General features: G+C 46.6%; 1 protein-coding gene and 1 long non-coding RNA gene across 3 annotated transcripts in view; one reads left to right on the top strand and one right to left on the bottom strand.

Annotated features, from left to right (window-relative positions):
- The window catches only part of LOC310661854, a 292087-nt gene that overhangs the window by 197919 nt on the left and 69794 nt on the right, over window positions 1-24374 (top strand). The window lies entirely within an intron of this gene.
- The window catches only part of ETV4 (ETS variant transcription factor 4), a 38672-nt gene that overhangs the window by 3728 nt on the left and 10570 nt on the right, over window positions 1-24374 (bottom strand). Inside the window, exons 5-10 of one of the 2 annotated variants that reach the window (XM_083408349.1) lie at window positions 16896-16949; window positions 15132-15255; window positions 13395-13469; window positions 10484-10734; window positions 3813-3887; window positions 2893-2961 (exon numbers count right to left, since the gene is read on the bottom strand). In XM_083408349.1, coding sequence (XP_083264475.1) covers window positions 2893-2961; window positions 3813-3887; window positions 10484-10734; window positions 13395-13469; window positions 15132-15255; window positions 16896-16949 — 648 coding nt within the window. Of the gene's footprint in view, window positions 1-2892; window positions 2962-3812; window positions 3888-10483; window positions 10735-13394; window positions 13470-15131; window positions 15259-16895; window positions 16950-24374 lie in introns of both variants that reach the window. The other variant, XM_083408348.1, reaches the window with a different exon arrangement.

Here is a 24374-nt window from a genome sequence, read left to right as displayed (position 1 = left end):
GAAATGCAGAGAATACTTCACAAAACAGCGCCCTAAAATACATACCTGGACTTGTTTCGATTAATGTCTGCAGGAGACTTTGTGGATATTTAAGTTATAAGTAGAAAAATCTTAATAATTATCCATAAAGGAAACAGCTTATCAGAAGTAAATAAGGAAGCCAGATGCAGGATAAAGGAAGTCTTTTATTTGGTTGTTTGTATTGTTGTATGTTATGCTTATTGTATGTTATATTCACGTTTAATGAGGGTAGATTTCTGTATTGGGGGGGGGGGTTATGTTATGTTGTAAATAAAACTTTCAATAAAAATAAATAAATAAATAAATAAATAAATGAAAACAAGGAGCACCCTGAATGTTAACTCTCTTTTAACCAATAAGAAAGGAGGTGTCAGTATCAACCTCTGCTTAGAACTCCAATTTTTCATTTTCCTCTCGGTAGTAGGGGAGAGGCATGCTCTGGGCATTAGGTGTGGGGCACTTTTAGTTCACCAGGCGCTGCCGAACTGCAACTCCCATTTGCCATGCCTGCTGGAGCTTGTGTGAGTTGCAACTCAGTTACAACTGGGGGCTGGGGCCCTTCTAAGGCCTGGAGGGGGGGGGATTGTGTGGTCTCCAGGAAGGCTGATCGATCACCAAATGACTTCTATCTGTGGGATACAGTTCCTTGACACTGCAATATTGCAAACAGTACGCTCAACAGTCTATAGTAACAACTTAACAACGTGGAAGGTACTGCGTCATTAAATCTCAAAAGAAAGGCTTGGACAACAGCCCGGATTGAAATGATTTAACAACTTGGGAGTTGATGCGTCGTTAAACTTCAAATGACAAATTTGGACAACAGCCTGGATTGGAAGATTGAAATGAAGTCAGGAAAAGCTGTGCCAGTAAACAGACAGTATATAAGCGCTCATCTCGCTTTATTGGCCGAGGGAGCCGGCGTACAGCTTCCGGGTCATGTGGCCAGCATGACTAAGCCGCTTCTGGCGAACCAGAGCAGCGCACGGAAACGCCGTTTACCTTCCCACCGGAGCGATACCTATTTATCTACTTGCACTTTGATGTGCTTTCAAACTGCTAGGTTGGCAGGAGCAGGGACCGAGCAACGGGAGCTCACCCCGTCGCGGGGATTCGAACCACTGACCTTCTGATCAGCAAGTCCTAGGCTCTGTGGTTTAACCCACAGCGCTACCTGCATCCAAAGTGGCTGGTAGCCAGGTGCAAAAGGCGCCTGGCGAATTTCGAACGTTGGCCCAAAGGTGCTGAATGCCAAAAGCTAAGTAGCCAAAATAAGACCAGTAGCAAACAAAGAGGCAGGTGACAGTATGCTTGGTGGAACTCCAGGTTTTGCAGAGGTATATAAATATTTGCAAAAGACCTCCAAAACAGCCCCAGGGGGACTCAGTAGCATGGAGCCCTGAACATCCATTGGAAAAGAAAACTATAAAATTGTGGCTGGGTGGAAGAGAGAACAGAGGAGCCTTCTTGGAAACCAGTGTGGTTAGCTGGTACCCGGAATAGGAGCGCTCCCATTAGAAGATGGAGATACACTGCAACATTTTGTTGCAGGTTTTCCACGTTACTTCATATATTGCAGGGCAGATAAGAGTCTGGCAATAAGGCAGATTCCCGAGCTAAGACTTGCTTCAAATTAAGCCCTGGAAGAGAGTAAGAATTTTACCTTATATAAAATAACTCCAGCACAAAGTCTATAGGCAACTCTCAACTTATGCCGGAGTTACGTTCTGGGGGTGGTTCCTAAAGCCAAAATTACGTAGTCGTACCTCCGCTTACTTATCCCTCTGGATATGGAAACTTTAGGATGCGAACGCAGCAAACCTGGAAGTATTTTTCTGATTTTGCCACATGCGCAAGCACAGAAACGTTCTATGTGCTATGCGCAGAAGCGGTCCTCTGGTTGCGAATTCCTCGGAATGCGGCCAGATCTCCAGAATGGATCTCGTTTGCAACCGGAGGTACCACTGTATTTTCAAAACACATTGGGCTCCTTGGCGGCTGGGATTGCCAAAGTCCTTTTCCCCAGATGCCCACCCCCTTTTTTCTCATCAATGAGGTAAGACGCAATGGCCTAGACCCCTGCTCCAACACACACACACACACACACACACACACACACACACACCCCTCTATTATAATCTGGATTTCAAATTTAATTTTTCCAGTTCTAGTTCCACCTGAAGTTTCAGAGAGGAAGGCAGATTTCAGCTTTGGGCAAGACGATGTAGATCATTGCTCTGGTTCGGATGAGAAGGTTTGATTTGCTTCCTTACCAGAACCATGCACAAGACAAAAGGCCCTACATTTAAATCTCCAAGGCTGTAAAGACTTGGGCTTTTCTTCATATGGAGGGATTATGATCTGTGGCTCATAGCTGGACATTCTGGTTCAGATTTCTTTAATTTTTTTGTTTTAGAGAATACTGAATTCATGCAAAACGTTTCCTTAGCTCAATCAGGCAGCCTTTGAAAAGATGGCGGATGCCCAGTGGTGCCAGTGGCGTAGCGTGGGGGGTGCAGGGGGGCCGGCTGCACCGGGCGCAACATCTGGGGGGGGGCGCGCTCGCACTCGCAGCTCTCTGCCCCTACCTGGCTCACTCACTCTCTCTCACTGCAGTGCTGGCTGTGTGAATCCGATCCGAGCCGCCGGGTCGCCGCCCACTGTGGAGGGGAGGGTGCCAGGTGTGCGGTGCGGTGCAGAGAGAGAGCAAGGGACTATCTGGGGGAGGGACAGTGCAGCAGGGGGCGCAAATTACTTGCCTTGCCCCAGGTTAGGAGGCGCAAATTACTTGCCTTGCCCCGGGTGCTGACAACCCACGCTACGCCACTGAGTGGTGCAGCTCATATAACCCAGGGCAATTGCGTATCTGACCTTCAAACTTCTCAGGGACGACGCAGACGTCATCAGCGAATGGCCGCGCCTGTTTCTCATAACTGTACCCTGTGGAAAAAAGAACACATCAGCAGGCGTGCTGATTTTTTTCAACTTTCACATTCCAAAAACGAGGGGTACTAAACACTTTTCACATGGATTCGAAAAGACAGCTTGGCTAAATGAACATAATTTAGTTTTGCTTGGTGAATAACTGTGTGGAAAAAGATCTGGCTTGCAGTAGGAGTCTTGAACGTTCCCGTTTGGGGGATAATTGACTGAATCATCAACCAGGGTTAGCTGCCAGAACCTTCTTTCCAGTGCTCCGGATTGGCTGGGACTGGTCACGTGTCCCAGTGCTCCTCACAACACTCCAGGTTGGCTGGGAGTGATCACATGACAACCACTCACCCCTATAAAAGCTTCGAACGCCACATGCATTCCCTTGGTGTCGCCCAACCAGGGTTGTGTGACATGGAAACTCTGCAATGCTCAGAAAGTACTTGCTTTTCTTACTGGCCCATATGTACTGCAGCTGAACTCAAAATATAGTGGTACCTCAGGTTAAGAACTTAATTTGTTCTGGAGGTCTGTTCTTAACCTGAAACTGTTCTTAATCTGAAGCACCACTTTAGCTAATGGGGCCTCCCACTGCCGCTGCACAATTTCTGTTCTCATCCTGAAGCAAAGTTCTTAACCCGAGGTACTATTTCTGGGTTAGCGGGGTCTGTAACCTGAAGCGTCTGTAACCTGAGGTACTACTGTACAGAAAACAAAGGACAGATCCTTTCCTGAGTGTATAATCCTGCCTTTTACTAGTCAGCCTGGTCACGTGTGTAGACTGAGAAATGGCTAACAGCCCAGCTAATAGGAGATGTTGGCTTGCGGACAAGAAAAGGCCTTCAAGGAAAATGCCTCACCGAGTGTGCCGTCGGCACTGGAATGTCCTGGGAAGGGTTCCACATTCATATACATCGAATGGCAGCTCGGGACATCTATGAGACAGACACAAAGATACAAAAGACAAACAGGTCAAATCAGTAATGATACATTGGGCAAGAGACTTTGGGTACCATATACAACTTACAGCTTGGGAGAAGTTGCGGAATTTAAAATTCACAGCATGTTAGCAAAAATGTATAAAACATGCTCAAATGTATGCTGGAAATGTAAGGAAAAAGAAGGCACCTTCTATCATATGTGGTGGAATTGCAAGGTAGTAAAAGGATTTTGGGAAATGATATATAACGAGTTGAAAAAAAAATGTTTAAAATAACCTTTGCTAAAAAACCTGAAGCCTTCGTTTTAGGAATTCTAAGTGCCGAAATCCCAAAGGAGCAGAAAAGACTATTTATGTATGCGACCACGACTGCGCGGATGTTATTGGCCCAGAGATGGAAGGAAGATAGTCCCGACCAGAGAAGAATGGCAGGTCGAGTTGACGGATTATGCCGAAATGGCTAAAATGACTGGAAGAATCAGAAAGCAGGAAGACCAAAATTTTAATAAGGAATGGGGAATTAAAAAAAAAACTTATCTTAAAGACCACTGTAAACAGTTAAAACCGTTAGTAGGATTGGAATATCACTTGTAGTTTAAGGCTGAATTCTGGACACAAATAGAGATGTAAAAGATTTGGATCATTGTAAAAGATGCAGGAGGAAATGATTAATAATGGGACCCACAAAGGGAGGATGGAAGTCCAAGAGATTCCTCGGGATCTTGTTTTTATGATTTAAGTTTGATATATCTCTGTAAAATTTTAATTTGAAAAACCAAATTAATAATAATGATGATGATGATGATGATGATGATGACTGACAGATATACAGACACAAATTGCTGGGTTGAGTAGGCAGGATTTGACTTCCACCCTCCAGAGGTGCAAATCCTAAAAGTGGTGGCTTCATATTTGTGGAATACTCTCTCTGGAGAAAATCAGCCAGCCAGGCAGCCCAACACCATATTAGACAGACTCTACTAAAGGGTGGCGCTGTGGGTTAAACCACAGTGCCTAGGGTTCGCCAATCAGAAGGTCGGCGGTTCGAATCCCCGCAACGGGGTGAGCTCCCGTTGTTCGGTCCCTGCTCCTGCTAACCTAGCAGTTCAAAAGCACATCAAGTACAAGTAGATAAATAGGTATCGCTCTGGCGGGAAGGTAAACGGTATTTCCATGCGCTGCTCTGGTTCGCCAGAAGTGGCTTAGTCATGCTGGCCCCATGACCCAGAAGCTGTACACCGGCTTCCTCGGCCAGTAAAGTGAGATGAGCGCCGCAACCCCAGAGTCGTTCGCGACTGGATCTAATGGTCAGGGGTCCCTTTACCTTTACCTTTACTAACACTTCATTAACACACTGTAATAATATTTACGATTGATTTTACAGTATGGCAGGTGGAGAGGTTTGATTCTTTGGATTATTACACTAAATCGCTTTAATGTTTTGAGCTCAACTAAAGCTCTTTTTGCCCCACAAGCCCCGCCCCTTGCATTAAAACCCAACAATGAAACCCGGCTCTGAACAACAGTGTATTTCAAATGCATGGGTTACATGTTTACAAGTTGGTGTTATAGGAATTCTAAGGTCTCATGGTGCCAACAAAGGTCCGTATAGTTAAAGCTATGGTTTTCCCAGTAGTGATGTATGGAAATGGACCATAAAGAAGGCTGATCGCCGTAGAATTGACGCTTTTGAATTATGGTGATGGAGGAGACTCTTGAGAGTCCCATGGACTGCAAGAAGATCAAACCTATCCATTCTGAAGGAAATAACCCCTGAGTGCTCAGTGGAAGGACAGATCCTGAAGCTGAGGCTCCAAGACTTTGGCTGCCTCATGAGAAGAGAAGACTCCCTGGAAAGGACCCTGATGCTGGGAAAGATGGAGGGCACAAGGAGAAGGGGACGATAGAGGACGAGATGGTTGGACAGTGTTCTCGAAGCTATGAACATGAGTTTGACCAAACTGCGGGAGGCAGTGGAAGACAGAAGTGCCTGGCGTGCTCTGGTCCATGGGGTCACAAAGAGTTGGACACAACTGAACAACAACAACAAGGTCTTATGGGGGGGGGGGTTGAGTACCCTGTTGCAACAGTTTAATAAAGAACAGGCTTACTAGCTGCTTTGCTTCTCAACATTCTCTGGTTGTCCTCTGTTATTTTCTCCTACCAATAGATAACCTACATAAGGACTCTATATGGGCTCTAAGGGAAAAGGGCCATTTTTTTCTTATAACATTGGTAAGGTGGGCTTCTTTCCCCAAAACAGCCTGCGGTGGAGAGGAAGGGGCAGCCCAGGAAAAGCCTTTAAAGGCTGCCCGTGGAGAAAATTAAGGGCTGCCGGAAAGAGGGGGCTGGTTTTTTCTTCCGGCTTCTCTGGCAGCCAAAGAAGCCCCTGTTCTACCCAGGCATTTTGACGCCTCGGGGAGTCAGAAGTTGCATGCCCAGACTTTCTTCCCTCTGGGCTTTGAGCCAAGCAAGATTTGGCTCCGGTTACCAGCCTGTGCGCTGATGTCAGCTGCCCATAAGGAGAGCAGCCTTGCTGTAATCCGACACCCCGCCAGCCCAGAGCCCAGTTCCTGTGCCTCCATTTTGTGAATGAAATTCCTTTCTGCTCCATTCAGCAACAGGAGGGCTCCCTGCCAGGAAGCAGAGGCAGGCGGGGGGGGAGGCGGCTCGAGGTTATGCAATGCAACGCAATGCCAGGCCTTCAGAAGTAGCACAGCAGCGCCTCTTCTCTCCCTCCCTGCTTGTATTTGAAGGTCACAAAATGTCACGCCACCCCAGTGCGGAATAACTGCGTGCCCTCGGGGTTTGATAAGCTGAAAAGCGAAGGTGCAATTTAAGCAAGGGGGTGGATGGAAAGGAAATCCCGACAACCTCACAGGCCAGATAAAAGTCTCCAGCCAGATGAAACGGTTGCCAGTTTCTTTTTGCACACAGAAATGGTACAGCGGTACCTTGCTTCCCAAACTTAATCCGTTCCGGAAATCCGTTCCAAAACCAAAGCGTTTCCAAAACCAAGGTGCACTTTCCCATAGAAAGCAATGCAAAACGGATTAATCCGTTCCAGATTTTGAAAAACAACCCCTAAAACAGCAATTTAACATGAATTTTACTATCGAACAGGGGTCAGCAACCTTTTTCAGCCATGGGCCGGTCCACCGCCTCTCAGACCATGTGGTGGGCCGGACTATATTTTGAAAAAAATATATGAATGAATTCCTATGCCCCACAAATAACCCAGAGATGCATTTTAAATAAAAGGACACATTCTACACATGTAAAAACACCAGGCAGGCCCCACAAATAACCCAGAGATGCATTTTTTTAAAAAGGACACGTTCTACATTCTACTCATGTAAAAACATGCTGATTCCCGGACCGTCCGCAGGCTGGAGTGAGAAGGCAATTGGGCTGCATCCGGCCCACGGGCCGTAGTTTGCCTACTCCTGATCTAATGAGACCATGGATCCATAAAATGAAAGCCATAAACAATGTACTGCAGTCACACAATCAATCAATCAATCAATCAATCAGTAGCTGAACTGGGTTCCACGCAGTTACAAAAACAAAACAAGAAAGCCACAGAAATAAAAACACAAAATAAATAGCAAAAACAGATAGACCTCAGCGCAAGACTCAAATCGGAAGCGTAACACTCAAAATGGAGCACATTCAGCTTTCGAAAAAGGTTCGCAAACCAGAACACTTACTTCCGGGTTTGCAGTGTTTGGGTTCCGAGTTGTTTTGAGTACCAGGGCGTTTGAGAACCAAAGTACCACTGTATTATTAAGTGGGGCAATTGAATAGATACATAAACTACCTGAAAATGATTTACAGATCATTGATGGAATATGTGCAACTTGCAGATTTAACATATAGAATAAGAGAACAAGAAGAACATATGTTTAAAGAAGATTGGAAAATGTTTACTGAATATATGGGTGAGAATTGTGTTCATTTAAAAACGCTGGTAGCAGTAAGATAAATTCAACAGTGTAAATAAGTTTTGGTGGATGTGATAACAGAATACTGAATGGTTTAGTTTATCTGAAATATGGAGGGATATATGGTATGCAAAATGAACCATGGAAAGAGAAGAAAGGAAGTCTTTGATATTGTAAATAAATTAATAATAATAATAATAATAATAATAATAATAATAATAATAATTTATTATTTATACCCCGCCAATCTGGCTGGGTTTCCCCAACCACTCTGGGCAGCTTCCAGCCGAATATTAAAAACAATACACCATCAAACATTAAAAACTTCCCGAAACAGGGCCGCCTTCTTTTAAAAATAAAAGAGTTGCTTATTGCCTTGACATCTGCTGGGAGGGCGTTCCATAGGGCAGGCGCCACCACCGAGAAGGCCCTCAGCGCTGGACCACAGTGTCCGGGCAGAATGATGGGGGTGGAGACGCTCCTTCAGGTATCTTGGGCTGAGGCCGTTTAGGACCTTAAAGGTCAGCACCAACACTTTGAATTGTGCTCGGAAGTGTACTGGATGTTTAAACAAGTACAGTGGTACCTCGGGTTAAGAACTTAATTCGTTCTGGAGGTCCGTTGTTAACCTGAAACTGTTCTTAACCTGAGGTACCACTTTAACTAATGGGGCCTTCCACTGCCGCCACACAATTTCTGTTCTCGCCCTGAAGCAAAGTTCTTAACCCGAGTGTCAGGGAGAGGCAAACGGGAAAAGATGAAAGGACAGAAACCAGCAGTTATAGAGAGCCTAAAGAGATTATCAGCAGCTTGTCGTCTGAAAGTGGGTCTGACGTAGAGGGGGAGGAGGATGAGCCTGGCACAAGTCATTAGGTACACAGAGAAAGTAAGGGGAGGAGTTTTCGCAGACTTGCATGCTGGATGCGGAAAAGGAAGAAGAAAGATTAGAGGCAGCAACTGTGCACAAGGGGAAGGACGCTAATTGAAATGCTGGAGATGTACGTTTGAACTTTGTCAAATAAATCAAATTGTTTGGAACTGGCTGAGAGCCCGGAGTCTTATCTATGGACAGCTGGACAGCATTATGCCTCTGACACCGATGTGCTATTTCTGGGTTAGCGGAGTCTGTAACCTGAAGAGTCTGTAACCTGAAGCATATGTAACCCGAGTTACCACTGTATTTAAAATTGCAAAACAGAAAACGTAACAAAAATCATATAAAAGAAAAGAAAAAGTAAAGTACGATTAAGTGGACTGTTGCATAGATACATAAATGTCAAAGCCCAGTTTGATCCCCACGATGGTTTTAGAAGGTTATTGAAAAAACTGGATGAGAGGACCAATCTCACTGGAGAGGGTTTCGTTTATCCAGGGCAGGGGATAGGTTTGTAGGAGGTTTGTAGCTGGAGCTGGCCCTGGAAGAACTTATTCAGAGTTCTTGCAGTGTGTAAGCTATCCCTCCACAGTGAGATGCGCGAGAGGAGGGTAGGCTTGCCTAAAGAACAGCCGATCACATCTCACAGGCTCATTAGCTTTCAAGCTATGAAACTGAGCACAGAAACATTCCAGGCTGAGATGTAAAAGGAAATGAGTAAAGAAAGAAAAGATTGCCTCTCAGTTAAAGAAAGGAGGGGGGGAGAGGTGCAGCCTGCTTGAAAGTGACCTGTGGCTTTCTTTTTAGAAAGAAAGAAAGAAAGAAAGAAAGAAAGAAAGAAAGAAAGAAAGAAAGAAAGAAAGAAAGAAAGAAATTTGGATAGCTTATTTTGTCATTGTTGCCCCAAAAGAAGAATACTGAGATGGTTAAGACCACTGAGTTTGGGGAAGCAGTTGCGTGTGGGATGGGAGGCTGCAAGCTTTCAAGATTCATCAAAGTGATAGTTGGCTGATGAAGAATTCTATGAACCCGAAAAGCTTGTACATTTCCATAACATAATCAATAGCTTAAGAAAAAACAGCTTTTAAAAACACACACAAAACGGGCTGTGTGACTGTACATTAAGATACATTACGGAACTGCAGAAAGAGGGGGGAAGGAAGTCAGGTTTTGAATGTTAAAATGATTGTAAATTAGTGAAATGTATAAACCTGAAAAGCAATAAAAAAATATATTGTTTTTAAAGGACCACTTCCATGTTTTGGGTGCTCTGTGCATGACACCCCAACCCCACCCCACCCTTCAGAAGGAGGGCTCCACCATGATGACTCTGCAGGGCTAATGGGCTTTGATACGCTGTGCTGAAGAAAAATACTAAAGCAGGGGTCAGCAAACTTTTTCAGCAGTTGGCCGGTCCACTGTCCCTCAGACCTTGTGGGGGCCAGATTATATATTTGGGGGGGGGGATGAATTCCTATGCCCCACAAATAACCCAGAAATGAATTTTAAATAAAAGCACACATTCTGCTCATCTAAAAACACCAGGCAGGCCCCACAAATAACCCAGAGATGCATTTTAAATAAAAGCACACATTCTGCTCTTGTAAAAACAGGCTGATTCCCAGACCATCTGCGGGCCAGATTTAAAAGGCGATTGGGCCAGATCCGGCCCCCGGGCCTTAGTTTGCCTACCAATGTACTAGAGTATCTCATCTCTCTCTCTCACACACACACACACAATCCACAATTCAGCCCGACTCTCTCACCGCCTACCTGCGTCAAAAGCATAGTCCATCTGCTCCTGTTTGATTACCACTCCTGCTGCATATCGGGAGGTGCCACTGGCCCCCAGTGGGTTTGCCTGGTCGTACATTGGGTCGTGGAACTCCTGCTTGAAGCCCTGGGCTGGGTACGGGAGGCATGGGGCAGACAGCGGGCGCTGATATGCCGGCGGGGCGTCCGATCCCAAGGCTTGAGAGGTGGGGAAGGATTGGCCCATCTCGCCGCGCAGCTGGTACGAGGAGCTGGGAGGAGGACAGAAAGGCAATGGGCATAGAATAACAGGATTACAGACTTCGAGGGAACCCTGGTGATCATCTAGTCTCACCCCCCCTGCCCGGCGCTGGGTGCAACTACAGGCATTCTGCTTAAAAGGCCTCCAGCGAAACCTAAGATTTAAGAAACGCACTACAGTCGTACCTTGGAAGTCGAACGGAATCTGTTCCGGAAGTCTGTCCAACTTCCAAAACGTTCGGAAACCAAAGAACGGCTTCTGATTGGCTGCAGGAAGCTCCTGCAGCCAATCGGAAGCCCTGTCAGACATTCAGCTTCCAAAAAATAGTTCGCAAACCGGAACAGTCACTTCTGGGTTTGCGGCGTTCTGGAGCCAAAATGTTTGAGAACTAAGCTGTTAAAAACCAAGATAAGACTATACAAGCTGGCCAGCTCCCCCATACAAAGCAATGTGAGTGTAACAGCCACCCCCCATTTGTAGAATCGTAGAACTGTTGGAAGAGACCTCAAGGATCATCTAGTCCAACCCCCTGCAATGCCGGAATATTTTGCCTAACAAGGGGCTCAAACCCACAACCCTGAGATTCAGAGCCTCCTGCTCTACCGACAGAGCTATCGCCCATCTTGTGGCAAAGGCTCCCAGGCATGTGAACGACCGGAGTCTGGAATGCCAGGTGAATTCAGCAGCGCTTAGCTGCAGGTTAGCTTGCATCCTGGCCCAACATTTCCAAGCAGCCCGAGTTTCTGATCTCCAGCATGCCGGGTTGAGAAGGCGCCAGATAGGCTAACTGGTCAGGAGCAGGCCGAGACTAGTTGGGGTTTAGCCATACCCCAGAAAAATGGGCACTCGCAGATAGCCTGCAGGCATGTTTTGCATTGCAAGTGAAAAGTGAGCACGATGCTCAGCTCTGAAGATCTCTATATCTGTCTTTCTGTCTGTCTCTCTATTTCTTTGCTGGGTTTGGATTATGGGATGGGGGAGAGGAGCTTCCTGGAAGTTTATTTGCGTTCTAAAATTAACCCGTTCTGGGGAGCAATGTGTTAGCCCGTCACACACACAGAGAGAGTGTTGTGAAACCTCTAAGACTAATATATGTAAAGTAAAGGTAAAGGTAAAGGACCCCTGGATGGTTAAGTCCAGTCAAATGGGGTTGTGGCACTCATCTCGTTTGTCCACAGACAGCTTTCCGGGTCATGTGGCCAGCATGATTAAACCGCTTCTGGTGCAACAGGACACCGTGACGGAAACCAGAGCGCACGGAAATGCCGTTTACCTTCCCTCCGCAGTGGTACCTATTTATCTACTTGCACTGACGTGCTTTCAAACTGCTAGGCTGGCAAGAGCTGGGACAGAGAAACGGGAGCTCACCCCGTCAAGGGGATTCGAACCGCCGACCTTCTGATTGGCAAGCCCCAGAGGCTCAGTGGCTTAGACCACAGCGCCAGATGTGGGGTACCCTTTGGCCCTCCAGATGTTGCAGAACTACAATTCCTACCATCCCTGGCCGTTGGCTAGGCTTCCTAGGCCTGATGGGAGCTGTGGTTCAACAGCATCTGAAGAGAACAATGTGCTCCACTTTGAGCTCCTTGGAAGAAAAGGTTATATAGAAATATAATAAGAATAAAATATACACAACCAAAAAGTAGGGTAAAGCTTTTCTGAAATAAGAGTCAAGGTTCAGGGGGCTCTTTCCCCCCCCCAGCCACTAAAAAAAAAATGTAGGGACCCTGCCCAAGCGATGGGGAACTTGCAGCTCTCCATCTGTTGTTGGACTAGAACTCCCATAGTGTCTTCCCACTGATGGCCATTTGTGGACCAGCAATAGCCGGAGGACCACAGCTTCCCCCTCCTTGCCCTACCCACTAGTGATCCAGTTAACTACTTAGCTCAGGAGCTGGTAGTGTTTAAAGCAGCTGGTCCACATGTGTAGCACCCTCTTCCCCAGAGGCCCACCAGAGCCCTAGCCTGAGCATATGTCGGAGGAAATATTATTGCAGTCAGACCAACAATTCATGTTTTGCTAGAGAGGCGTATGAACGGGCTGAGGCTCACAGAGCTCTCCTGTAAAATATGCTAGAGAGAACTCCGTGAGATCACTTCCTTTGTCTGCCTTGGCAGGAAGCTGTGACACTACATACTTCCTTCCTGCCTCTTCCATCTTCATTGGGCTTCCTAGCTGACCCCATGTGCGTGTCTGAGCTCGTCATTTTTGAACTAAGATTTTGTACTTTTGTAACTTAGTAGTTATAAGCCTGCCTTCATATTGCTACTGTAATCGCTGCTTCGATACCTAAATTATGTAAGTAAATGCTACTTTTATTTCTTCACAAAACAATGTGTGTGTCATTGTTGCTTTTTAAAGGGAAGGGGTAATACCAGGAAAATCCAGTCTGCCTTATAGCATCCTGGGTTATTGTTTCTAGAAGGTTAAATCCACCTTGCCTTAACTTCCAAGGTTAACCTGCAAAGGATGCTGCTCTGCTGATCTCGCTAATGTGAGCAAGGAAGGATGACAACTAGGCAATATATCGTCTCCTAGTGTCTAAATCCATCCCTACAGAAACATTAAAGTCTTTCTCCTGGCATTTGGTGGCTGGGAGGTCAAGCTTGAGCCTCCAGGATTGGTTGGGATGCATTGCGAAACGATACCTGCTCAATGCCATGGCTCACCTGTGCTCCATAAGGTATGCCCGTCCGGGCGCAGCCTGGGGGAGGCCGTGGGAGCTCACAAAGTTTGACTCTTGCCTAGAGAAATATGCAGGCATCAGTTGCAGACGGATATACATCTTACTTGCTCCCACCGACCTCCTCCACTTATCCCAGCATAACCCTGACACATGGTAACTGGTGCGATTCTCAAACAGTTGCTCGTTTTCCTTAGCGACCTCATTCTCTGGGTACAGATCATTACGTAGCCAACAGGGTGGATTTGATTCAAATCAAATTGATTTAAAATCACAATTTAAATCACTAGTCAGTAAGACTTGATTTAAATAATTTTTTTAAAGAAAGACTCATTCCTGCTGGTATAATCTTAATATTTGCAACCAGATTAAAGTTTCATTTTTGGAATAATAAATTTTCAGAGTAGTTTTTACAATTATATCAAAACTGATTTGGTTATACTATTAGAAATACATAGACAGATAATTATGAAATTGTTGTGAGGTTTAATAAGTTAACTGTTTATATTGGGTCAACTTTTTCTTCTGTACTTTATTGGAAGGAGAAAAACAATCACTTCCTTAATAACAACTTGAACCATTTATTTAACTAAAACAATAACATTATAGCATATGTATCCATGTTTGTTAACTGATGTGGTTAAACAATTAAAAAAAGACTTAGACTGAGTTTTAGCATACATGAAAAACTTAAAACAAATCCTTTTTTCCTGATGAATAGCCTTTGGACTATAATATACCGTATTTTTTGCCCCATAGGACGCACCGGCCCATAGGACGCACCACGTTTTTGGGGGGGGGGAAATAAAGGGGGGGAATTCTTTCCCCCCCCCCAGGCGCTTGTGGCGCTCTTCTCCCCACAGCCCGCCTTCAGACCAGGTCCGGGGGACAGCGGGAAGATGCGCTGCACCTCCCCACTGCCCCTGGAGCTTGCGGGGCTGGCAGCGGGGTCTCCCCGCCGTCAGCCTCCAAACCACTTCAGGAGACAGCGGGATGGTGGCGTTCCGCCTCCCTCTGTCCCCCAACCTTGTGGGGCTGGCGCTGGGGCTCTCCAGGCTTCAGCGAAAGTCTGCATTCGCCCCATAGGACACACACACATTTCCCCTTCATTTTTGGAGGGGAAAAAGTGCGTCCTATAGGGCAAAAAATACGGTAACTTAAATAAAAAACAATCTTTAGATTTTTTTTTCCTCCAAAAGCATTTTATTTTAAAAATCCAATTTAAATCAAAAAAATCTGATATAATTTTTAAATTATTTTTTTTAAGTAATTGATCTTTATCCACCCTGGTAGCCAAAACAGCACCACCCATACACAAGAGGAAAGTATCAGCACACACAGGGAAACCTTGAAGTTTGCAGGAGTATAAAAAAGTACTGGGCTGGAGGAGCCCTAAAAGTGTGCGGGGGGGGGGGGCGGAATGGATGGGAGGGAAATCTCCAAAGCAACCCAATGAGGACTGTGTATGTTTAGTGGGCACAGAATGGTGGCTGGCTGTTTCTGGGGAGGGGTGGGATGGAGTGACCAGGAAAAGGGCATGTCTTGCTGGCCGGCCGCTTGAAGAAGGTTGAGTCAGTGGAATCCTCGTATGGACAGATTGCCAGAACATCAATTCTTAACGCTTTCAAGGAACACTGGAAGCGCATCTCAGAATGACAGGTGTGCTTCAGGTGAATGTCACATCAGGGGCGATGGGTTGGAACCCACTCAGCCCAAGCATTACCTGGCATAAAGACATTGCTCCCCATTACGGTACTGGTAAGGCTGTCTGCGCCGGCAGGACCCCGCTGCTTCCGAACATGGGCTCTGAGGCTCCTTCTTGATCTTAGCTGGGGGGCTGTGAAGGGCTACTGGGAAAAGGAAATCGAGGCGTCAAGGCCTTCCGGCAGGAAAGAGCCTGCATTGCGACTGGGTTGGGGAGCCCATGGGTCTCCAGAAGCTATCGGACTCCAACTCCCATCAGCCCCAGTCCAACGTGGCCAATGGCCAGCCATCATGGGAGTTGTAGTCCCAACATTCGGAAAGCCAAGCCTGGGCAGTGTGTATGGAGGTCCTGGGCTCTCTCAGCCTCACTCCAAAGGAAAGCAGAGCGAGACGTTTGGCACCAGCTTGGCTGCAGGAGTTGCCAGAAGGAGGCGTACAGGGCACCATCCAACCATCTCAGGGGTGCTACTTTGGGTTTGTGTAGGGTTTACTTCCCTTTGTACAGCAGGCTAGCTTCTACATCTCCATCTCTAGCCTATGTTCAGGCAAGCCAAACAATAATAATAATTTATTATTTCTACCCCACCCACCTGGCTGGGTTTCCCCAGCCATTCTGGGCAGCTCCCAACAGAATACAGTGGTGCCCCGCAAGACGAATGCCTCGCAAGACGAAAAACTCGCTAGACGAAAGAGTTTTCCATTTTTTGAGTCGTTCCGCAGGACGAATTTCCCTATGGGCTTGCTTCGCAGGACGAAACGTCTTGCGAGTTCTTGCGAGTTTGTTTCCTTTTCCTTTAAGCCGCTAAGCCGTTAATAGCCGCTAATAGCCGTGCTTCACAAGACGAAAAAACCGCAAGACGAAGAGACTCACGGAACGGATTAATTTCATCTTGCGAAGCACCACTGTAAACACGATAAAACATCAAACATTAAAAACTTCCCATCAGAGGACTTCTAAAAGTCAGATAGTTGTTTATTTTCTTGACATCTGATGGGAGGGCGTTCCACAGGGAGGGCGCCACCACCGAGAAGGCCCTCTGCCTGGTTCCCTGTAACCTTGCTGCTCACAGTGAGGGAACCGCCATTAGGCCCTCGGCGCTGGACCTCAGTGTCCAGGCTGAACAATGGGGGTGGAGACGCTCCTTCAGGTATACTGGGCCAAAGCTTTTAGGGCTTTAAAGGTCAGCACCAACACTTTTAATTTTGCTCAGAAACGTATTGGGAGCCAATGTAGGTCTTTCAGGACCGGTGTTATATAGTCTCAGGGGCCGCTCCAGTCCCCAGTCTAGCTGCCGCATTCTGGATTAGCTGTAGTTTCTGAATCACCTTCAAAGGCAGCCCCACGTAGAGTGCATTGCAGTAGTCCAAGCGGGAGATAACCAGAGCATGCACCACTCTGGCGAGACAGTCCGCTGGCAGGTAGGGTCTCAACCTGTGTACCACATGGAGCTGGTAGACAGCTGCCCTGGACAATGCCAAAAGCACTGTCAGAGTTCAAGATGGGGGGGTGGCAGGAGGGAAAGCATTCAAGGAGGGTGCAAAGCATGATGGATGTGACAGAGTCAGGCAGAGGGGCTTTGAGGGCCACATCTGGCTCACAGGCCTGAGGTTCCCCACTTCCCAGTTCAGCGCATCCCGGTTGTGCGAAAGGGATCAGGCATGCTGGCGTTCCAGACATTTGCATCACCTTCTGGTTTCTCCCACTAAAGCCCTACCTTCCCCTCCTCCTCCTCCTCCTCCTCCTCCTCCTCCTCCTCGCCATCTCCCCAGCCATAGTACTTACAGTTTTCTGAATGAAAGTCAGGCACAAATTGCTCATCGCTGTCTGGAACTTGAGCTGCAAAAGGGCAAGAGAGAAGAGAAAGCAACGTTTGGCATCAAACTTGGCGCTCTATTAAAACCAGGCTCCTGAAGAAATAAGGCAGCGGGGATTGTGGCGGGGGGTGGGGGGGTGGGGAGGGATGTGGAGAACTAGCTTGCACATGAGGCAATGGGAAAAGGATCACTGCCAGGAGACGGGAGCCAGTTTCCCCCTTGGGACTCCAGTCACTTCTACGTAATCTTTTCCCCCCAGTAGGTTCGCCCATTAGCACGGCTGGCTGTTTTCCTCCCTCCGGAGGATCAAAAACTCAGGTGCTCTGCTTCCTTTCCCACCGTGCAGCGCCGATCTCTTAGCGCTTGGGGCGATGCTGCAATAGAAGACCAGGCTAGCTTGGTCCGGATCAAGAGACAGGACGCCGCAAAAGAGCAGCGCCGCGCAGCCGAGGGATCCAGACCACAGTAAGGTACAAGCAGCAAGAGATAAGGCAAGCCAGATCAAGCTGCTGGTGGGAGCCAGTGTGGCATAGTGGTTAGAGTGCTGGCCTAGGAGCTGGGAGACCAGGGTTCAAGTCCCTACTCAGCCATAAGCTTATTGTGTGACCTTGGGGCATTCACCGTCTCTCGGCCTCACTGAGTTGCTGTAAGGATTAACTGGGGAGAAGGAGAACCTTGGGAACTGTAGTTTGTTAAGGGTGCTGAGGGTTGTTAGCAGCATTAGAAACTCAGGTATATAAGCTATTTGCCAAATGGCACCTTAAACCTAGGCTGCCGTCGCCACCACAGATTGTCTAAGCGCCATTTCTTTTCATTGATGTTTGATGTTGTTGCTCGTTTATACGTTAATCCTTATTGTCATTGTCCCATACAGCACAACGAAATTGAAAAAATCTACCTCAGACATTCAAAAACCAGCAAGCCATTTTGACGCCACTTTATATTTTAAAGGAGAAATCTCAAAGCTGTTTACAACACATCAAAACACCAAATAAAACAATGCAGAATGAAACTGAATTCAAGCTTCGAGGAAAATATTTCAGATCCTTCTCTAGGTGACATTTTGCTTTCCCCAGTTGCCAGCCCAGCATCCAGAGATCTCCACGTGGTCGCAATTAGACACAAAACGTGCCTGGCGCTTGGCTAATTTCAAACACCGGTTGTTAGAGACCCCAGATCCCCATGCAGAGTTACAATTTCCTAAGTAGTTCAAGAGTCAGTCCTTCCCAGGGAATTACAGTGGTACCTCGGTTTTTGAGCGCCTCAGAAGCCTAACATTTCGGTTTTCAAATGCCGAAAACCCAGATGTGAATGCTTCTACAGTGGTGCCTTGCAAGATGAAATTAATTCGTTCCGCGAGTCTCTTTGTCTAGCGGTTTTTTCGTCTTGTGAAGCAACCCTATTAGCGGCTTAGCGGATTAGCGCTATTAGCGGTTTAGCGGCTATTAAAGGCTTAAGGGATTGGCAGATTAGCTGCTAAAAGTCTATTAGTGGCTTAGCGGCTTAGAAAAAGGGGTTGGGGAGCCGAAAAAAATCTCAAGACTCGCAGGACATTTTTGTCTTGCGAAGCAAGCCCATAGGGAAATTCGTCCTGCGAAGCGCATTGAAAAACAGGAAACCCTTTCGTCTAGCGGGTTTTCCGTCTTGCGAGGCATTCGTCTTGCGGGGCACCACTGTATTTCTGAACGTGCTGCGGAAGTTGAACGGCTTCCGAGGTGTGTTTCTCAATTGATTTTGCCGACCGCCCATTGTGCCTCGGTTGTCGAACGTCTAAGAAGTTGAACGGTCTTCCGGAATGGATTACATTCGACAACTGAAGTACCACTGTATAGCTCCCTGAGGGGAATGAGGTCTGTGCACCCAGGGGCGGAGCTAGCTGTCCGCAGGGGCGGGGCAAGCGTCCCAGGGGAGCGCCGCCTGCGACGAGTGTCCTGGGGGGTGAGGGGGTGATGTCACCCCCCCTTCAGGGATAACACCCGGGGCATGCTGCTCCCACCGTGCACCCCTTCCTTCGCCAGTAGGTCTCCTAAGAACAAGAAGAAGGTGGTAATATACTGTTGCAAGATGGCAAAGAGATGGAGAAGGGAGACTTTTAAATGCAAGGCCAAGGTTTTGGGGGGATATCGAAATGGAGAGGAAGCCAGGAAAGGGATGTCGTGTGAGAGTAAGAAATGTGGCATGCCCTGGTAGGAACGCAGATTATATCGCACCAGGGATGGGCAGCCTATTCACTGCAAAAAGGCAGCTGAATGCACACATAGTCCATGCTAAAAGCTAAATGGCTTCTGTGAAAAGGGATCTCCTGCCCTTATCTGTTCTGTCATCACTCTCTGGCTTCCATTAGGTTTCCCAAGCAATATTCTAGGTTAGGGAATTTAACAGCACAGTCCTTATATATTGAGTTCAAAGAGGTTTACTCCCAGGTAAACCTAAGCTCTGCGAGTGCAGCTTTCTCCCAACTGAAGTGCAGAGTGTTTGAGGGCCAGGACATTCACAGAGGAACCAAAATGCTTGTTTACAAAGCTATTGTGCTACCAACCTTGTGAAACGTGGACTACTTATAAACACCGTCTCCAACACCTCAAAAGATTCCATCAACGGTGTCTCCGAAACATTTTACACATCACTTGGGAAGACAGGTGAACTAATGCCAGTGTACTGGAAGAAGCAAAGATCACCGGTGTTGAAGCAATGATTCTTTAACATCGACTTCGTTGGACTGGTCATGTTGTGTGGATGCCTGATTATCTTCTTCCAAAGCAACTACTCTATTCCGAACTTAAAAATGGAAAGTGCAATGCTGGTGGTCAACAAAAGAGGTTTAAAGACTCTCTCAGGGCAAATCTAAAAAATGTAGTACAAACACCGACAACTGGGAAACACTGGTCTGCGAGGGCTCCAGTTGGAGAACAGCCTTTACCAAAGGCGTCGTGGGCTTTGAAGACGCTCAAACTCGGGACAAAAGGGAGAAACGCACTAAGAGGAAGGCATGCTTGGCAAACCCTCACTGTGATCAACTCCCACCCAGAAACCAATGTCCCCACTGTGGAAGGACGTGTGGATCCAGAATCAGCCTCCATAGTCACTTACGCACCCACTGTCAAAACCGTGTTCATGGAAGACAATCTTACTCGGCTACGAGTGATCGCCAAAGAAGAAGACACCCAGGTAAACAGATATGGAGCCACAGGTGAGAGCCGAGTCCAGGGTGTGGAAGAAAAAGAAGAGTTTGTATTTGATATCCCGCTTTATCACTACCCAAAGGAGTCTCAAAGCGGCTAACAATCTCCTTTCCCTTCCTCCCCCACAACCAACACTCTGTGAGGTGAGTGGGGCTGAGAGACTTCAGAGAAGTGTGACTAGCCCAAGGTCACCCAGCAGCTGCATGTGGAAGCGAACCCGGTTCACCAGATTACGAGACTACCGCTCTTAACCACTACACCACACTGGCTCACAGGTGACAAACTGCCCCAGAAGGAGCAGGACATCAGCAGTTTGATGCCACCCCCAGAAGCGCGCTCCATTGTCTCTCAAGGCAAAAAGATGCCAACAAAGCAGATCTAGGGTAGCAGGCCAAGAACGAGTCATACCAAATTATTATTTTACCAGGGATAGCTCTAAAATGCTACCATGTCACATAAAATGATGTAATATCTCTGAAATGATAAAAATAAGCAATCCACTGCTCGGTTTCACTTGCACTTTAAATCCATCAGTCTCAGTTCCCTGAGCCACCCCCGCCCCATCCCTGGACAATTCATGTTTCTTTCATATGCATGTCTTGTTTCCGCTTGCGTAGTATAAATAGAACTTCTCTGAGAGGCTGGTGCTTTTTAATGCCTTCCACATGGCACTGAATTAAAGGGATATTCCACACCCTACTTCGACCTGGCTTGGACTAATGAAAGGAAAGGGGGGGAAGCTGGAAAACTGAAAATGGAATACCAAATATAGGAAACGGCCTTCTCCCAAGTCAGACAGTTATTGTCCACAGTCGCTGGCAGTGCCTTTCCAAAGACAAGGAAAAAGGACTATATATATATAATTAAATATTAAAACAACTCCTTCCCTATACAGGGCTGCCTTCAGATGTCTTCTAAAGGTTATATAGTTACTTGGCTCAGGGGTCACATATCTCCATACCCTCCAACATTTCTCTGATAAAAATAGGGATGTCCTAAGGAAAAGTGGTATTCTGGGATCAACTCAGAAACCGGGGCGGCTTCTGTAAATCCGGGACTGTTCCTGGAAAACAGGGATATTCGGAGGGTCTGGTAGTAGGTATTATTATTGTAAGTTATTCTATTTATGTATACAGTGTTGCCCCACAAGACGAATGCCTCGCAAGACGGAAAACCCGCTAGACGAAAGGGTCTTCCGTTTTGGAGGTGCTTCGCAAAACGAATTTCCTATGGGCTTGCTTCGCAAGACGAAAATGTCTTGCGAGTTCCTGCGATTTTGTTTCGCTCCCCACCCCTTTTTTCTAAGGCACTAAACTGCTAATAGCCTTTTAGCAGCTAATCCGCTAATCCCTTAAGCCTTTAATAGCCGCTAATAGCCGCTAAACCACTAACAGCGCTAATCCGCTAATGGGGTTGCTTCGCAAGACGAAAAAACCGCTAGACGAAGAGACTCGCGGAACGGATTCTTTTTGTCTTGCGAGGCACCACTGTACTGCCCTACACCTGAGGATTACAGGGTCAGTTTACAGTAGCCCCACTAGAAGGAAAGTTATACAGCAAAATGTGATGGCACCCTTCTAAGTGGTTTCTGTACCCTATACATTTAAAGTGGCATCATACCACTTTACGCAGTCGTGGTTTCCCCCAAGGAATACAGTGGTACCTCAAGTTAAGAACTTAATTCATTCCAGAGGTCTGTTCTTAACCTGAAACTGTTCTTAACCTGAAGCACCACTTTAGCTAACGGGGCCTCCCGCTGCCGCCACACCACTGCTGCGGGATTTCTGTTCTCATCCTGAAGCAAAGATCTTAACCCGAGGTACTATTTCTGGGTTAACAAAGTCTGTAACCTGAAGCGTCTGTAACCTGAAGCGTCTGTAACCCGAGGTACCACTGTACTGTGGACCTCCATTCCTCAAGAAACTACCATTCCCGGACTTCCCTGGGAAGTGGAATCAATTGCAAAACCGCTCCTGCAGTCTCCTTTATCCAACCCCTCCTCTTCCATTATCAGAGCTTTTATCTTTTTTTTATTTTCAATGCTACATTTGGGCAACTGCAGCACCCACTCATCGCGTTTACCGATGGGCACCATTTAATTAGTATCATTTGAATGGAAGGTGATAACTTCATATGAACATCTACTGGGTGTGTCATGTTAATCAAGCACGATTTAAAAATAAATAAATACAAGGCATAAGCTGCCATTCCGGGGAAAAGCAGCTGTGAACGTAAAACACAGAAACGAAACAAGATCACAGCTCTGAATGTACGTTATAGCAGGGAGAGGCAGAAGATAGATCCTGATCTAGCTGTAGATCTCTGGCTAATTAGAAGTAGATAAGTAGATAAGCAACGATTTCTGACTCCCAAATGTTTAACGCCAACAAAATACAGTGGTACCTCGGGTTAAGTACTTAATTCGTTCCGGAGGTCCGTTCTTAACCTGAAACTGTTCTTAACCTGAAGCACCCAGTGGTACCTCAAGTTAAGAACTGAATTCCTTCTGGAGGTCTCTTCTTAACCTGAAACTGTTCTTAACCTGAAGCACCACTTTAGCTAATGGGGCCTCCTGCTGCTGCCACGCCGCTGGAGCCCGATTTCTGTTCTTATCCTGAAGCAAAGTTCTTAACCTGAAGCACTGTTTCTGGGTTAGCGGAGTCTGCAACCTGAAGCGTATTTAACCTGAAGCGTATGTAACCCGAGGTACCACTGTAATTCCCATCTATGCCGCATTATACTACTGAAGTGAAGGAAGCAAGGGATGATACTAGGAGTAGATTTGAAGGACTATGAGCTCTGTTCAGTTCTGGCACTCCAAGCAGATTCCTGGGATCAGAATAGCTTGATTCTAAGTGCAAGTATTTTAAATGAAGCTCTGATTGGTGGATCTCAAGGTTCTAGTAAACACAGACACAGACACACACACACACAGAGAGAGAGAGAGAGAGAGAGAGAGAGAGAGACAGAGAGAGAGACATACACAGTAGATTTCACAAGCCAGAAGCCTGAAAGGATCTAAAGTAGGAATTGGCAGCCTCCCGTAGCAGAGGAGTTGGAATACTGGATTTGGTTTTGGGAGGATCAAATCCTCGCACAGAGTGAAGCTCACTAACTGACTTTTGGGCCACACCCTCAGCCTAATCAAACTCGAATGATGCTGGGGGCGGGGGGAGAGAGAATTGGGAAGAGATAGTCTTGTATCCCTTTCATGGGAGCGGAAAAATCGAATCAGGCTAACGCACAGAAAACTATTCCCGTATTTTTCGCTCTATAAGATGCACCAGACCACAAGACGCACCTAGTTTTTGGAGGAGGAAAACAAGATAAAAAATATTCTGCATCTCAGAAGCCAGAACAGCAAGAGGGATCACTGCGCAGCGAAAGCAGCAATCCCTTTTGCTGTTCTGGCTTCTGGGATAGCTGCGCAGCCTGCATTCACACACATTTCCCCTTACTTTTAAGGAGGGGAAAAGTGAGTCTTATAGAGCAAAAAATACGGTAAGTCCTTTGGATGAAATGCAGATTTTTATTTTTTTAAAAAAAAGGTTTTAAATAAACAAAATAAAGAAACAGGAGGCCCAGGTGCAAAATCTGCCTCACTCAACACAGTTGAGTTGAAGGAAGACCCCTCCCCGCCACAAAAACAATACAATATTTACAAATGCCTTCCTTTTCTCCCTGCATGTCATTCCTGAATGTTGCAAATAAGCAATATGTGTTCTGGGAAGGAGCCCTTTTCAGCTCAAGGGTCTGCGTTCTAACCATTCTTTTTTTAACGTCATTTACAGAACACAGCGTGCTAAAAATCTCCCACGTAAGATCACTAGCAGAATAATGTTCCCCACAATTTATTATTGTCACCACCAACCGTTGTGAATTAACAAATCTCAAGAATGACTCCTGAAATGACATACAGTGGTGCCCCGCAAGACGAATGCCTCGCAAGATGGAAAACCCGCTAGACGAAAGGGTTTTCCGTTTTTCAATGCGCTTCTCAGGACGAATTTCTCTATGGGCTTGCTTCGCAAGACGAAAATGTCTTGCGATTCTTTTTCGCTCCCCATCCCCTTTTTCTAAGGCACTAAGCTGCTAATAGCCTTTTAGCAGCTAATCCGCTAATCCCTTAAGCCTTTAATAGCCGCTAATAGCTGCTAAACCGCTAATAGCGCTAATCCGCCAATAGGGTTGCTTCGCAAGACGAAAAAACTGCTAGACGAAGAGACTCGCGGAACGGATTCTTTTCGTCTTGCGAGGCACCACTG

This window comes from Podarcis tiliguerta (assembly GCF_965153285.1).
Source record: "Podarcis tiliguerta genome assembly, chromosome: 13".
NCBI lineage: Eukaryota > Metazoa > Chordata > Lepidosauria > Squamata > Lacertidae > Podarcis > Podarcis tiliguerta.
The sequence above is the reverse complement of the archived record's forward strand: the minus strand, read 5'-3'. Positions and strand labels throughout refer to the sequence as shown.